Genomic DNA, 14388 nt, shown 5'->3' on the forward strand with positions numbered 1-14388 from the left:
ATATTATTACCTAACCATATCTGCACTTGTAAATATACCTACTCTTTTCAAATGTTCAAACGCTGCATCAGACGTAGGTGGAAGAGATGCCAATTGAACACCGGTTTTTTTGGCTGTACCCTTTAGAAAAGAATTAAACCTCAATATATTTAAATCTTGGACTTTTTTAGGAGCACTGTATAATTCCAAAATACATGCAACGCCAGCTTCAAAAATTCTGTCAGGATCTACATCAACATTTTTAAATACTTCAGTAGCCCCATGTAAACTCTTGCATTTTTCGAAATTTTTAGGAACTTGTTTTTGCCTCTATTGAAAAAAGCAGACGTTGTATCGCAACCAGTGAAAGCGTGTACGAAAAGAATATGCTCTTTACATTTCGGTAATGTATTTTCTAAGATTTTTGATGAAAAAAATTTCTGTACAACATTTCCTCAAGGTGGCTTTTGAAAATAAATTTCACGGTCGTTTGGAGTTAGTGCAGTTAATAGAACTAGTACATCAATATCTTCAGAAACTACAGTAACATTTGTTGACTGCTCCTTGCTTCTACGGCCCTTTTTGACTACCTGGTATCTATGAAAGATGTTTTCTAAAATGTATTTTACTTAAATTATGAATATTTTATAAAAATATTTTGATTTAAAATGGAAAAAATTGACAATTTCTTGAAATTAGTGTCAAATTAAGAAAAACAAAAAAGCAACGAAAAAAAATTGGTAAACTTTTTAGTAATTTATGTATAAAACATAATGCAGAAGGTCTCACATTAATACATGGACAGTAATTGGAGTCCGAGGTCAAACTCCCCAAGCACTCCACTAGTCACCGATTTATCTCATTTTGAACGTATTATCTACGCATGTCTAGAGTCGATATTTAATTAATTATTTACTTTACAATGTCAAAGCAATTTATCTTTCAAATGAACAGGAAAAGTAATTAACACTGGCTAATAGGTACTTCAGGTTTTAGTTGAAGTCACAAACGATAAAAAAGAGGTGTTTCAAAAGCTAGACAGCTTTGGTGGTATTCCTGCCTCTGAACTACAGGTCAAGATTCGTCTGGTCGATCCCTGGTCAGGTCGCCATGAAAAACTTTTTTCCGATTGGCCTTAAGTTTCAGTAGTAGTTTAGGTCTTCAGTTGCTCGTTGAGTTAGTAACACATGTCTTGAAATTAGGGGCTTGCTCAATCTGTATAATTTGTTCGGTATATAGGTTTTTGATATTTGTTATTTCTAAGTTGGATTTACGAACATTCTGCTCCCGTAGCATGGCACGAGCGACGCCGTTTTAATTGCGCGAAAAAATATAGCTGTTCCGTTTAACGTTATTATAAAAAGCGAAACACCGGTAGTTTTTCGCGCGATAAAAACGGCGTCACGCGTGATATGTTACGGGGGCTGGTCACTCCATGCAATTTTTTTTTCTTCATGTTTTATCGCAAAAATAACAGGTATTAGTTTGTCAATATCTATATCCTGTTGTCATACATACTTGTATCTAAGACCGACCGAGGTCGTACAAGTTACGTGGAGATGTCACCTCTAGCCGGTGTGTTTACTATTCTTAGATACTAATTGAGTTTCACCGATCGAAAGTTACCGCTACGGAAATTTACCTCGTGTGTGTATACATATATATGGCTTTGTGTCTTAAGTCTGTAAAAATATCCTACATAGGTACACAATTTATATTTTTTTAAGTGTTTAAAAGATACTGTAACTACATAAAAAAATTAAAACTGACTTCAGAAACACAAATTTATTGAAAATTAAAGTTTAAAAATACGTCGTAGGCGATTAGTGGGTTGATACCTAACCTACCTACATCAATTCTGGAGCCAAAATGCCAAAGCATTTTTTCAGTTTCAGCATGCAGTTGTTACATACCATTGCGGTTTACTGTGTACAAAGAAAACATTTTTCCGTGTAAAATACACTCTTTCATGGAAAATGGAAAGTCTCTGTTATAAAATTTCTCGAAGTATTGCTGGTTAGAAGTTGTTCTTGTTATAAAATAATGAATGTTCGCTTTAGAATGCACTTTGCTGTATTAACAACTCTAAAAATCTACCTAGACATTCTTACAAAAAAAAAGATGACTTTAAACGTCTTTTGTCTTATTTGTTGAACAAAAAAGTAATAATTATGCCTTTTTTTCTGAACTGGTAGGTAGATAAATAATAAATAAAATAAAATATTCTTTATTGCAGTAATCTTGGTTACAATAATTATGCAAGGTCTGGAAAGATGTAGGCTACATCTTTCCACTTGCAATGATACTAGCACATTACTATTTTGGTTTATCCACGTGTTCAACCTTTACATGTGATATTATTCGGCCTAGATAATACAAAAAAATAACCAAATAAAAAAAGATTTAATATTTTTGACATGAAAAAAATTGTTAAGTAATATAAGTGACTAAAAAAATGTTTTAAAATTTAACATGATAAATTTAGCATTAAAGTCATAACCTTAAATAATTGGAATTTCATTGAGCCATAATAAAAAAAGAATAAAAATATATATTTTTTTAAAACAAATAGTAGGTATATTGTAATAACTTGCTAGACATTTCACGTGAGTCATGGCGTATTTCTTAAAGAGGTATTTCTTAAGAAGTTGCGTAATGAAGTTTATAGACTAATGTACTCGCGAAAAGGACGATTCACTGTTGCACTTACATTCTCATGCGTGCTGTGGACAATAGAACAAAAGCGCTTCGTCAGTGGGGCCGTCCCATTCTTGATACGTATGTTATTCTTTTTTTTTCAGATTTATAAACACTATAACACAGTATGTTATCTCTACTAATATTATAAATGCGAAAATAACTCTGTTAAGCTTTCACGTCTTAAACAATGGACAAATTTTGATGGAAATTTGGTAGGGGCGATACAGATTCTTATATTTTTACTGCGATTATATTGCGAAAAAAGGTGGAGAAGGTGTTAAAAGAGGGAATGAAATATTGTCAGAGTTTTACGGACGGTAGTCGTGAGCAACAGCTAGTAATATAATAAGTACAAAAAAATGTGTTAAATATTGTCTGCCCTATCAAAGACTACCGAACTAAATGTCACGTGATGATGGAAAAATACGGTCGAATTGAGAACCTCCTCCTTTTTAGAAGTCGGTTAACAAATAACTAGTAAATATGTAATCTTGTTTGATTGTTAAGTCTGGATTAGATTTTTTTTTACAAAAGAAGATTGGTTGAAAGAAATTAACAAAATGTGTTAATTTAAAAACTTTACAATCAACAGTGGTGGAGTGGAGGAATATCGACAATATTTATTATCGATTCAAAGCAATTACTATATTTATTGATTCTATTAAAATATCACTAGTGGTTACTGTAATTGTTTGCTCAACAAATGACTGTCATTGTTAATAATAACAAATTTAACAAGTTATAAAGATGGAACAATACGTTCAGTTTTACCACTTTATGGCAATCTCAAGAACAAAGTAATGTGATCACTATTTATTTGAATTTTTTTCCTAATCAATATTAAAGTATCTAATTTCTTTATTTCCAGGTCCCAATCCATCAGCACGTCTGCCTTAGCCATTCATCACTGCCAACTATTCCGCCCTTAAGCGCCCTTAATGTCGCAATGCTAGACAAGATCAGTTCTAAATCGACCAACGCGATAGCATACTGGGAATTCGAGGGTTGGTGGCGCACGTGACGTCACCGGGAGAGAAGGGATTGCGCGATGAGTCAATCCCAGGACGAGGCCCGAGCGGCCAGGATACAGAAGTATAAGGAAGAGAGGCGAAAACAACTTACGGCTAGAACGGCGACACTCTTCTCTGCTAATGTTACCGAAAGGTGAGATGGGATTTGTATTTTTTTTTATAATTAGCCATTATATTTATTTTTTCAGTCAACAGTTTCAGTCTAAACAAAAAGCAAAAACTTACAACAACCCTCTGATAAATAAGTTTGTGTGTTGAAGTCAATTATTTTACATTTTATCAAAATTACCGAATATGAAAATAAGGTACATAGGGTAGTAAGGCTCATTTACTGACGCTTGAATATTTTTCACATTTCAGGCGCCCGAAAAAAGTCGGAGGACGCTGTCAATCTGACGACAATGCCGATTATCTCAAGCCTTCTTCCTCGGAGCTGAACCTCAACGCTGCTTCAACTTCAGTGTCTATTAGAACTACCCGTACGTCGCGTCTTAGAGCCGCTGCCACGGTCCACTCCGATACATCACCATCTCCAAGAAAGTCTAACAGAAGTTCTTCTATCCAATCCCTTACTGACGAAGCGAAAACGAAATCATCGAAACATTCTAAAATCGTAGACAGAGATAAATTAAGAGCGGCAAATAGAAGACAAAGCAATGAAAAAGAGAATTTAAAAAATACGATGGATAAAGATAATGGTGCTATTCAATCGAAATCTAAACATTCCAATAATAAAACTGTTTTAGAAAAAGATAGATGTAATTATAAAGTCAAAAGTCCTAAAGGGAAAAACAATTTAAAATTAGGAGAAAGGAAAAGCAGAAATTCTTTATCTGAACAGAAGACATTAGATAGTTTTAAAATCGAAGACAAAATTAAAGAACCTCTTAATATAGACGACGAACAGATCTTTAATGACATATTAGACGATAAAAGCTTTTCCAATAGTTTGGAGAAAGAAAAAATTGAAAATTTGTTTAACAATCTTGTTGTTGAAGATCAAGTAACACATAATATTTTAGATGATAACATTGGGCTCAAAAAATACATTCCTATCAGTCAAGATGAAAACGCTGTGAACAAAGTTGTTAGTATTGCTAAGTTAGAAGATAGTGGTGTAGTGCCAAAAGTAGTGAGAGATGAGGAAGTGGGTGGGTTGTTGGGAGCAGTGTGTGTTCGTAAAGTAGAAAGATTCAGTGAGCTCCTTAGCAATCTATGTTCACCGTGTGAAGCCGACATTTTGTTTCAAGACATCTTAGCTGAAAACGGGATAGACGGCAACTCGGTGAGTACGGAAATTGATATTACATAATAAACAAACCTTTATAAATGCACATCAATTATGGTTATGCTTTCTGCAACTTCTTTATATGGCCATATAAGTTATATGCAGAATACAGTTTTCTTTATTGATTTTAAGTGTTCGGTTATATTAGTAGTGCGCGCTGTCTTCGCACGGTTATTCTGTGGAACAGAGTTATACAGGGTATAGACAGATGAAACGTTTATTTGTTGCTAAAAAGGCTAGATAAGCAAGCACTTTCAATATACAATAGATGTTTTTATATATTGTATCTGCTATTTTTTACTTTATAGAAAGTTTTATCTATTACTTTTCTTTGTTATTCATAAGTAGTTAAGTATTTTGCGAACTTTTTTGTCATTGTTGCTGTTATTTGAATTTATTTGCTGTACAAGTCTTATTTCTTTGATAAGTTTTGTGTGTTAAATTTGATAAATATTAAATTGTAGGTTGATGTACAGTTGACAAAGATATAGTTTTCTTCTTTTCTGATAAATTTCCTAAATATATTATTGTTTTATGATGGTTTTATAGTTGAAGTTCATTCTTATCAAATTTCATGTTATTTAAATTTTGTATTCCATATGTAATTTGAATACATTGATTAAATTCTTTATTAATTTATTTGTTTGGTTTTGATGGAATTTATTCTTCTCTGCATTTAAATTTAATCTTTGGCTTAGAAATTAAATCAAACATATTTTGTGATAGCTAAAAAGGAATATATAAGAATGTGTAATATTTATCTCCCATTAAGGCACACAGTAGGGGTTTGTTATGCACATAATTGATAGTGATGGACTGTTATCGTTTCATTAATTGGATATAGTCAGCCATCGCATAGTGATGTGCTAACTTGATCGCGTGTCGCTATTTAGGGCGGTTAAATGCTTTTGAGAAACTATTAAGGGTTTTAACATTGAGTTTTGCATTTTCTCTATTTACAAGATCCGTTTGGCCTATTAGTCTTTTCAAGACTGTTGGCACTGTCTACCCCGCAAGGGCTGTAGATGTGATTATATGTATGTATGTACAAGATCCGTTAATTGGGTAATTACTAACAAATATGAAGCGAATTCTAGGTATATAGGTGCAAGCAACAGAATATTTCTTTATCACTACCACTGTATTGCATATCCTAATGCCATGTGCACCTTGAAAGATTTAAATATAAGCATTGATAATTTGATTTTTATTGACAATACTGATCCTCGCAAGTACGCCCCGATTCGTACGCCATATTGTGCTTGTGCCGTGTGGTTCCCGGCACCAATATAAGACGACTTACGACTAAGGGATAGCCTTATAAACTTAGGATTCTTCTTTTAGGTGATGGGCTAGCAACCTGTCACTATTTGAATCTCAATTCTATCATCAAGCCAAAAAACTGAAAGTGGCCTATCAGACTTTTCAAGACTGTTGGCTCTGTCTACCCCGTAAGGGATATAGACATGACTATATGTATGTATTTATATTGTGCTTATTAAAGATATTGTTTTACAAAGAAAGGATGGCGTCTGTATATTCGTTATTTAGGTCCTAATCATACTCAATTTTGTATTTCTTTAGCTAAGCTGAATACGTAGCATGGTTATAACCTTGACCTTGCAGTTATTTCAAATTAGCTGTGCCCGCGACTTCGTCCGCGTGGAATAGTTATTTTGGGCATCATTGAAGTCCTCAAGGATGAATAATTTTCTCCGTTTTTTTTACGTTTCCATTATTTCTTCGCTCCTAAAAGTTACAGCGTGTTGTTATATAGCCTAAAGCCTTCCTCGATTAATGGTCTATTCAACACAAAAATAATTTTTCAATTCGAACCAGTAGATCCTGAGATTAGCGCGTTCAAACAAACAAACTCTTCAGCTTTATAATTTTAGTATAGATATAGAAAAAGCTTTGGTTTAGTGATGTCCTGTAAAATAGGTTGATAGCGAAGTTGTTCTCATAAGGCCCATGGGCACGATTATCACATAATTGAAAAAGTTTACGTTCTAAGTTTTGATGAGTTTCTATACATCGATTGAATAGAACTAATTTTTCTATTTGTCCATGCAAGAATTTTACCTTGGTAGCAATTATAATGTTTCACAAATTTGTATGTTTTTTAATAAACTGGCCGCACTTTTAATAAAAGGCCGCAGGTCAATCCAAAAACTAAATTAGCTTATAAAAATGTTGTTTTCATTGAGTATATAAATAACATTATTTTAACGACCATTCAGCTGAATGTGTACGGCGTTTCAATCTTTTCGAGAATGTAGGCTTTGTCTTGCCCGTAAGGGATGAAGACGTGATTGTCTGTAAGTACTTAAGTAATTTTATTAATATAGAGGTTATTTATTAGTAAAGTATATATATCATTCTTGGTTTTGTGTTCCATCTAAAGATATTCTAAAGGTTGACTGGCACAGAATGCTTTTAACTTAATACTGACTTAGCTTTAAGGGTCAATAAAGTTCGTACCTATATAAAGCATTTTATTTTAGCCTCACAAGCCTGGGGTTAAACACAAGTCTTTACGTCTAGACTAGTTTAATCTTTCAGTATCAGTGTGGGCACTACGGAGCTTAAGTATCTGGGCAGTAGCTAACTGTAGCTTTTTATATATTATACATGAAAAAGTTGATTAATTTTAATAATGTAAACATTGATTATATCAGTGAAAATTTTTACATAATTTTCCTGTTTCAATATTAACTTTTTCTTATTTAAAATTAATTGTAATTACAATATTTATTTATTATCGACATCCCAATGTTTTACCCGGCTCTCCTTGACTCGTATTATGAAACTTTTTGCAAGCTCTTTTAATTTTTATCATCCGACCTCCCACGCTACCGGCTGTCATCTCTGACCTTCTGCTTTTTGGCTTCTATAGTATTGACCTACGGAAAGATTCTTCTTCGCCTGTTCTCACTTGTCTGGAGAGGAATAAAGTTGCAATACCCCACGATGAGGGAAAATAAAAGAAATTATGATACGAGTTAGAAGATATTAACTATCCGAAAATTGTGTTTCATGGTACCGTAACGGTTTTAAGTTTTTCAAGTAGAATCGCGCAGAGGTCTTACTAAATGAGTGACTTGCAATACCAATTTTGGTAGCAAGTTTCAAGCGATCGTACTGTCATAAATATAGGTACAGTTAATGTCAATAGGATTACTCCTGTTAAATGGTAACAATAGTGTCACGTCAACGAATAACAACAAAGTGATATATATATACATACATATTATATAATATACATTCAAAAAAATTTAAACATTGTAAAATTGAATTATTTGATACTAACTGTTTCTTGCGACTTCATTAGCTGATAATCTTAATGTTCTCAAAAACTGACCTGCATTGAAATCAGAGTACTTAATGGTATTCGCGTGATGCATGTAAAAAACATGCAGACGGCCTTAAAATGTAATTTTTAGCTATTATTAATATATAAAAATATAATAGAGGTCCCCTAGATTTTAGCTCATATTTTTCAAGTTTAGACATCGGCCAATTAACAAATACAATTTGATTATATGAAACTACGGATTGATATTTTTTTTATTTAATTTTGTCAATGACTGTACCTAGTTGATATGTCGTCGACCTCGTCGAGACAACGGGAGCTTCGTATTTGGATGTGGTCTTCGAAAACTCGGCCCATATGACGAAACGGCGTTCATATGCAGCTTCCGTTTATGGGTAGCTTTGTCTGGATATCGGCTGACCGTTGGGCGCCGTTTTTGCGAAATTGCCAGGGCATGTGTGGTTGTTAATTTTAATTTTGTAGCTTTATTTGGAATAACAGTTGGGATAGGAATCTACTTTTACGATCTGATAAATTCGAGATACTTATACTGGCGACACTGCAAAATGTATTGTAATTAAGTTTTTCGTCGATTGCGAAAAGTTCGCGTCGCTTATTTTATATATTTGTAAATTAAATGCAATAATAAAAATAATAATTATTTGATTGATTTAAAATGTTGGTGTAAGTAGGTATCACAAAAAGGTGCGTTTCTTGCGAGCGTCTAGCAAGAAAACTATGTCTGTGTTATACAAACTATTCAAATGCTTGCGATGAAATTGAAATCCATTTACCAAGAAACACCATAATTTGTGTGTCTCGATTAATTTTCCTTTTCGCGTCACATACAATCAATCACTGTGGCGTGTGGCTATTCGCACGGTTGACGTGATTGACTAATCGCCGATTATCCTAACACAATCGTTAACGTGGACGTTTAATCAGCATAAGTGTTGCCAGTGCGAGCACACATATTGGATTGAGACGATTACTTTAGAAAAATCATAGGTCGGAAGTTAAATATGGAAGAAAAAATATAAATTATTACTTTATTGTTTTTGTTAAACTACTATGTTTTTTTATATATGTATGTTACATGTACAATAAAGTATTTTCATACATAATAAATAAACAATACAAAAATAATGAACAATAGAAATGTTTGTTCAATTTTCAATTCATTAAAATATATAAGGACACGAAACTACCAATTATCTTACACTTTTATTGAAAGTTTGAAACAAAACTACCAGTTTTTAAAATAATATCAACATATCAACAAACCTGGTAACACAATTCAGCTAGCACGGATATGTATCGAGTTTTCACGCAAGTCGACAAAAACTAGCGAATGTGTAACAATGATGCGATCTGTCGATCAAGAATTCTAGTAACGTCGAACGTTACTTATTGAGATTTAAGAAAACTTGTTGACAGATAGTAGCACTTATGTAGTCACCTGTACTTCTTGGTATTGCAGTGTTTATAGGTTGGCTTTGTTTACTGGAAGCTGTTATTTTATAATTGAATAATTGGGAATTTGTGTGTGTTTGTTTGACCTCTATCTGCCTGATAGTAAACTAGGGTGAGGTCTTAATACCATTGTCTAAGAACCATGATCAAAAGACCATAATTGAAACTGGTAGTGTCCATCAACACAAGCTTCAGACACAAGCGCAAGATTCAGATTCGTTAAGCTATTTTTTATCACATATCTTGTGCAGTTACGCAAAAAAGTTTTTTCTCATTAGTTGATAGACTGGTGTGTCTCAGTCTTGCCTACCTAAGGCCTACTTCACTAATTTGCGGTAACAATATGTATTTGTATACATATATGTTGTTTGGAGGTATGTATGTATTATGTTGTTGCCTGTACAAAGTGAAACATCGGTTGCCGGCAATATCGTTGAACAGTTCAGTTCTACCGCAGCGCTTGCTCGTACGCATCTAGTGGACTTTGTTTTGGTATTAGCGTGTTGGTGTCTTTCGATAAGTGAAAATATTGCATTGCATATTTTCAATGTCTTGTTTTTTGTGTGGTTTATGGGTTTCGATTAATAAATTTATAATTTTTTGTGTTTTGGTGTTGAGTTCATTTGGGTGTTAGAAATTGCATTTTTGACAAAAAATATCAATGTGAAATTGTTTGGGAATTATAGTGGTTCTGTATCTCTTTCAATTCATATCTTTTGAATTTGTTTGCTTGTTAATTATACAAACATACATGTATATAGTTACGTCTATATCCCTTGCGGGGTATACAGAGCCGGGGTAACAACCAGTCCAAAAGATATTTGGCTTGATGATAGAATTGAGATTCATTCACATATTTTGTAAATAAGTATTTTAGAATAAATTGATAAATTAAAGATTATGAGTCACTTCGTTTTAGTAATTCTTTAGCTGACAAAGATAAGTCAGTTACTGAAAATGACAGCATAAAAAGCATTTTTAAATCAGACATCACCATATATAGACAGACAGTCGTTACAGACATCCGAAAACGTCAAAGTTAACCCACGTCTGGTCGTCAATGTCAATGAAATTGGCATTTTTATAGAAAAAAGGCCTTTGGTCTTCATGGATAACCATAAATAATCTACTTCATATTTCTGTTATTTTGCTTCTTGATATGTTTTTCATGTAACTTAGGGTTAGAATTTTGTTTTGGTTTTCTAATACCAGTTTATTTCTTTATTTAAACTTTATTGTACAAACAATGTTGATACAATGAGCGGACTTAATGCTAAATGCATTATCTTTTTTTCTATTATTTTATATTAGAAAGGGGTTTTGTCACGCAGTGACTATGACACCCTCGTTAGGTTAAAAAAAAAAGCATTATCTGACAGTCAACCTTGTTTTAACCAACCAGTTGTTAGGCCCACAGATTTGTTTTCAGCACATTCATGTGTAATTCAAATAATGACGAACCATTTATTCACTCGTGGTCTCTTGGAATCGAACCTTGAACCTAAATTTCTTATTCATTACCGGTATTAAGTTGTCAATTATGCATACACCCGACTCGGAAGTGACTCGTAACCTCGCAATCGTGAAACCTTTTATGGTGAAATTACTCAAGCTAATTGTAAGATGTTGTTGTGATGGCGGCCGGTGGTCAAAAAAAAGACGAACTTTTGAACGTGAAAAACGATTGCTAATGTTTACATACGTACATATATTCGCGCTTTTTCTCATAGGGGTAGACACTAAATCTTTCCTCTTGCCACGGTCCTTGCATATTTCCTACACTGAATTCCATTTGCACAAGACGTGTATTTAATCAAGTTTGCGTAGGCTAGGAATATTTACATTTCACAATCTTAGTAATGTTAAGTTTTATTTAATCCAATTACCCCAATGGAAAAATAGACACAATTTTTTCAAGAGAATATTTATAATCTGTATAGTTTGACGAAGTACTAGATACGTATTATTTTACCTTTAACCAAGCCGAAACTTCGTGAAACCAATTAAAACGAAGACTTTTCCTTAATCTCTTTCGACTAAATACTAATGTATTTCTTCAGCCTATTTATGTTCGCGGCAATCATAAATGTGTCCTTCGTTCCCTTATGCGAAGTTACTGTACGTAGTTCGTATTTGTTAAGGCCTACGCTTGTTTTCTCAGTTTGGTGGTTTATTTTTAGATCAATTTGGATTTATTCATGTTATTCCGGAAACTATGAGCAGTCATGTTTATTACATGTGTTTTCTAGCGTTATTATCGTGTATGGCGATGTTACACGTAGGTATAATGTTTAGTTGATTTCGCTCAACTTGTATGAAGACGCATAGCAAAATAGTAGGTATCCTTTGCCGTTTAAAAGCTTTTGTATTTTAATATTTCATTTGATTTTAACAAGACATATCATATTGTCATTTGCCGTACAAAAGTTGACTTTTTTTTGTTTACAAATATGTATTGTATACTTACTTTTTGAAAATTTTAAAATAAAAATACATTGTATACTTGCTGGTTAAGTAACATAACATGAACTAATTCGCAGAGTAACTTTATCCAGACCTCATCCTTGCTTATAAATGTTATGATATTATCAGGTTTATTTTCCACTGCGCCCATAATTTTGTCCCCGCAATCTTGCAAAATTAATGCAGCTTCGCTACAAATTTGCATTGCGTAGGATCTCAGGTTACATAGTCCAACAATCTGTGTAGTTGTTTGAAGGTTGTCTTGTGGTCTACCATCTGGGTCTAACTCTTATTGTTTCGCAATATCAGCTCGATGTGATTTGGCCAGTTGTCCTTGCTCGTTGATCTAGAATTCTAGATAATTAAATGCAGGTACTTAGTTTTTGTTAGATGTAATTTTAACCTCATGTATATGTGTTGTACAGCGGATTTATCTATATCCTATGGACGGTAACTCATTATTTTATGAGAGTTCATAAAATTTATGAGGCGACCTGTGTAAGTGTCAGTCATGCGCATATATTTTAAGGAGTATAAAGTGAAATTGGTGAGTGAGTAAAAAATATATTTTCTATTTCCTAGCCTACTTATTCAAATGAATATTGTAGGTGATATTTGCTAGGATTCTATTACATATGTATTACATACCTAACCCACGCAAATGTTCGGAAGAAAACATAAAATGCTGAGAATTTTGGCTCTCGTTTCTTTTCTTTGTGTTTTTGATAAGTTCACATCCAATATTGTTTCAAATGACAACAATAGTTTTTTGATTGGAATCACTTGAAGGAACACTTTCAGTACTTTATATACATTTCACCTTCAGTAATAATGTTTCCGCCATAAGGAAACCTTTCATGTTATTAAACTAAGGTTTTATTCATCAGTTAATTTGTTTACGAAGATCAGACATAAAGTCATTACGCGTAGATACGCGCGGGGCAGTGTTAAAGAGTTCTTGTAGTCAGATGACTACAAGAACTCTTTAACACTGCCCCGCGGTTAGTAACCGGGAAATATCTTTCAAGTTCTCAGTTTTAAGTGTCCCGTGGAAGTTTTCAGAAAATAGTTTCTAAATGTCTAGTAATAGGTAATTTTCTAAATTCATCCAAAATTTCATCAAAATTGGTCCAGTCGTTTAGACTTGAAAACGTATCAAACGAAGACGGCCTGATATATTTGTTATAATAGTATGAATAGAAGTATTGGAGAGAGGGCCATACTTGCTAAGAAAATTCCAAATCGCTGCCCTCCAAGATAAAATCATACTGTTAGGGATTTGGGTGTTTTAAGTTTTTTTTTTTTCAAAACCTGGTTAACCCTCTGTCTTAAACACATGTGTCTTGTTACAGCGGCCGTCGGTCCCGGAGTGCACGCCACCATGCCGCCGGGCGCAGCCTTCACCTCGCACGACCAGCACCCCGAAACGACCATCCCCATCCAACGAACCTTCTGGTAAGTCTTCTGGTTCTTCGACCAATTCTCACCCCCAATGGTGAATGTAGGCCTTGCTTTGATGAAGTACGCGACCGCTTATATAATGTACTTTTTTGTCAACATTGTGATATTTTACTCTCTGTGAACTCGCAAAAAAGGGTAGAAGATATATACCTTCTTCGGGGTATACTCGTACCTTACTTGGTAAAACAGAGGATTTTAGGAAAGGAATTTTATGTACATACAAATATATAAAATAAAAAGAAATAAAAAAAAAAATAAAAAAAAAGTTACCTTATACGCCCTTATGCAAGTGGTTAGTCATTTTTATGAAAATCGACAATCACTGATACGTTCCGGTTGCTAGTCGATAAAATTGTACATTATAGTGTAATGTACCTAAAGCGAAAGTACGAATTACATTGCACATGCATTGGTATAATGTCAATTATCATTAGCTGAAATTATACACGGCGGAGATAAATGCATGAAATCGTTAATTATCGTATGTATGTTTGCATATGAAGGCCTAAAATTACTTTAATTGTATCATCATTTACTTATTTGAGTAGTAATTTGGGGTTTAAGGATTATATGACCTTTGATTTAGGCAGATTAATTAATAAGTTTGCCGTGTGGTTCCCGACACCAATGCAAAAAGAATAGGACCACTCCATCTCTTTCCCATGGATGTCGTAAAAGGC

General features: G+C 33.5%; 1 protein-coding gene across 3 annotated transcripts in view; it reads left to right on the plus strand.

The window, feature by feature from the left end:
- Window positions 1–14388, plus strand: part of LOC106134985 (supervillin) — a 158041-nt gene that overhangs the window by 14397 nt on the left and 129256 nt on the right. For all 3 annotated transcript variants that reach the window (XM_013335139.2, XM_013335142.2, XM_013335141.2), the window contains exons 2-4: window positions 3548–3843; window positions 4071–4995; window positions 13600–13702. In XM_013335139.2, the coding sequence (XP_013190593.2) occupies window positions 3728–3843; window positions 4071–4995; window positions 13600–13702 (1144 nt within the window). In that variant the 5' untranslated portion in view covers window positions 3548–3727. The remainder of the gene's footprint in view (window positions 1–3547; window positions 3844–4070; window positions 4996–13599; window positions 13703–14388) is intronic.

Source organism: Amyelois transitella, chromosome 11, assembly GCF_032362555.1.
Source record: "Amyelois transitella isolate CPQ chromosome 11, ilAmyTran1.1, whole genome shotgun sequence".
Lineage (NCBI taxonomy): Eukaryota > Metazoa > Arthropoda > Insecta > Lepidoptera > Pyralidae > Amyelois > Amyelois transitella.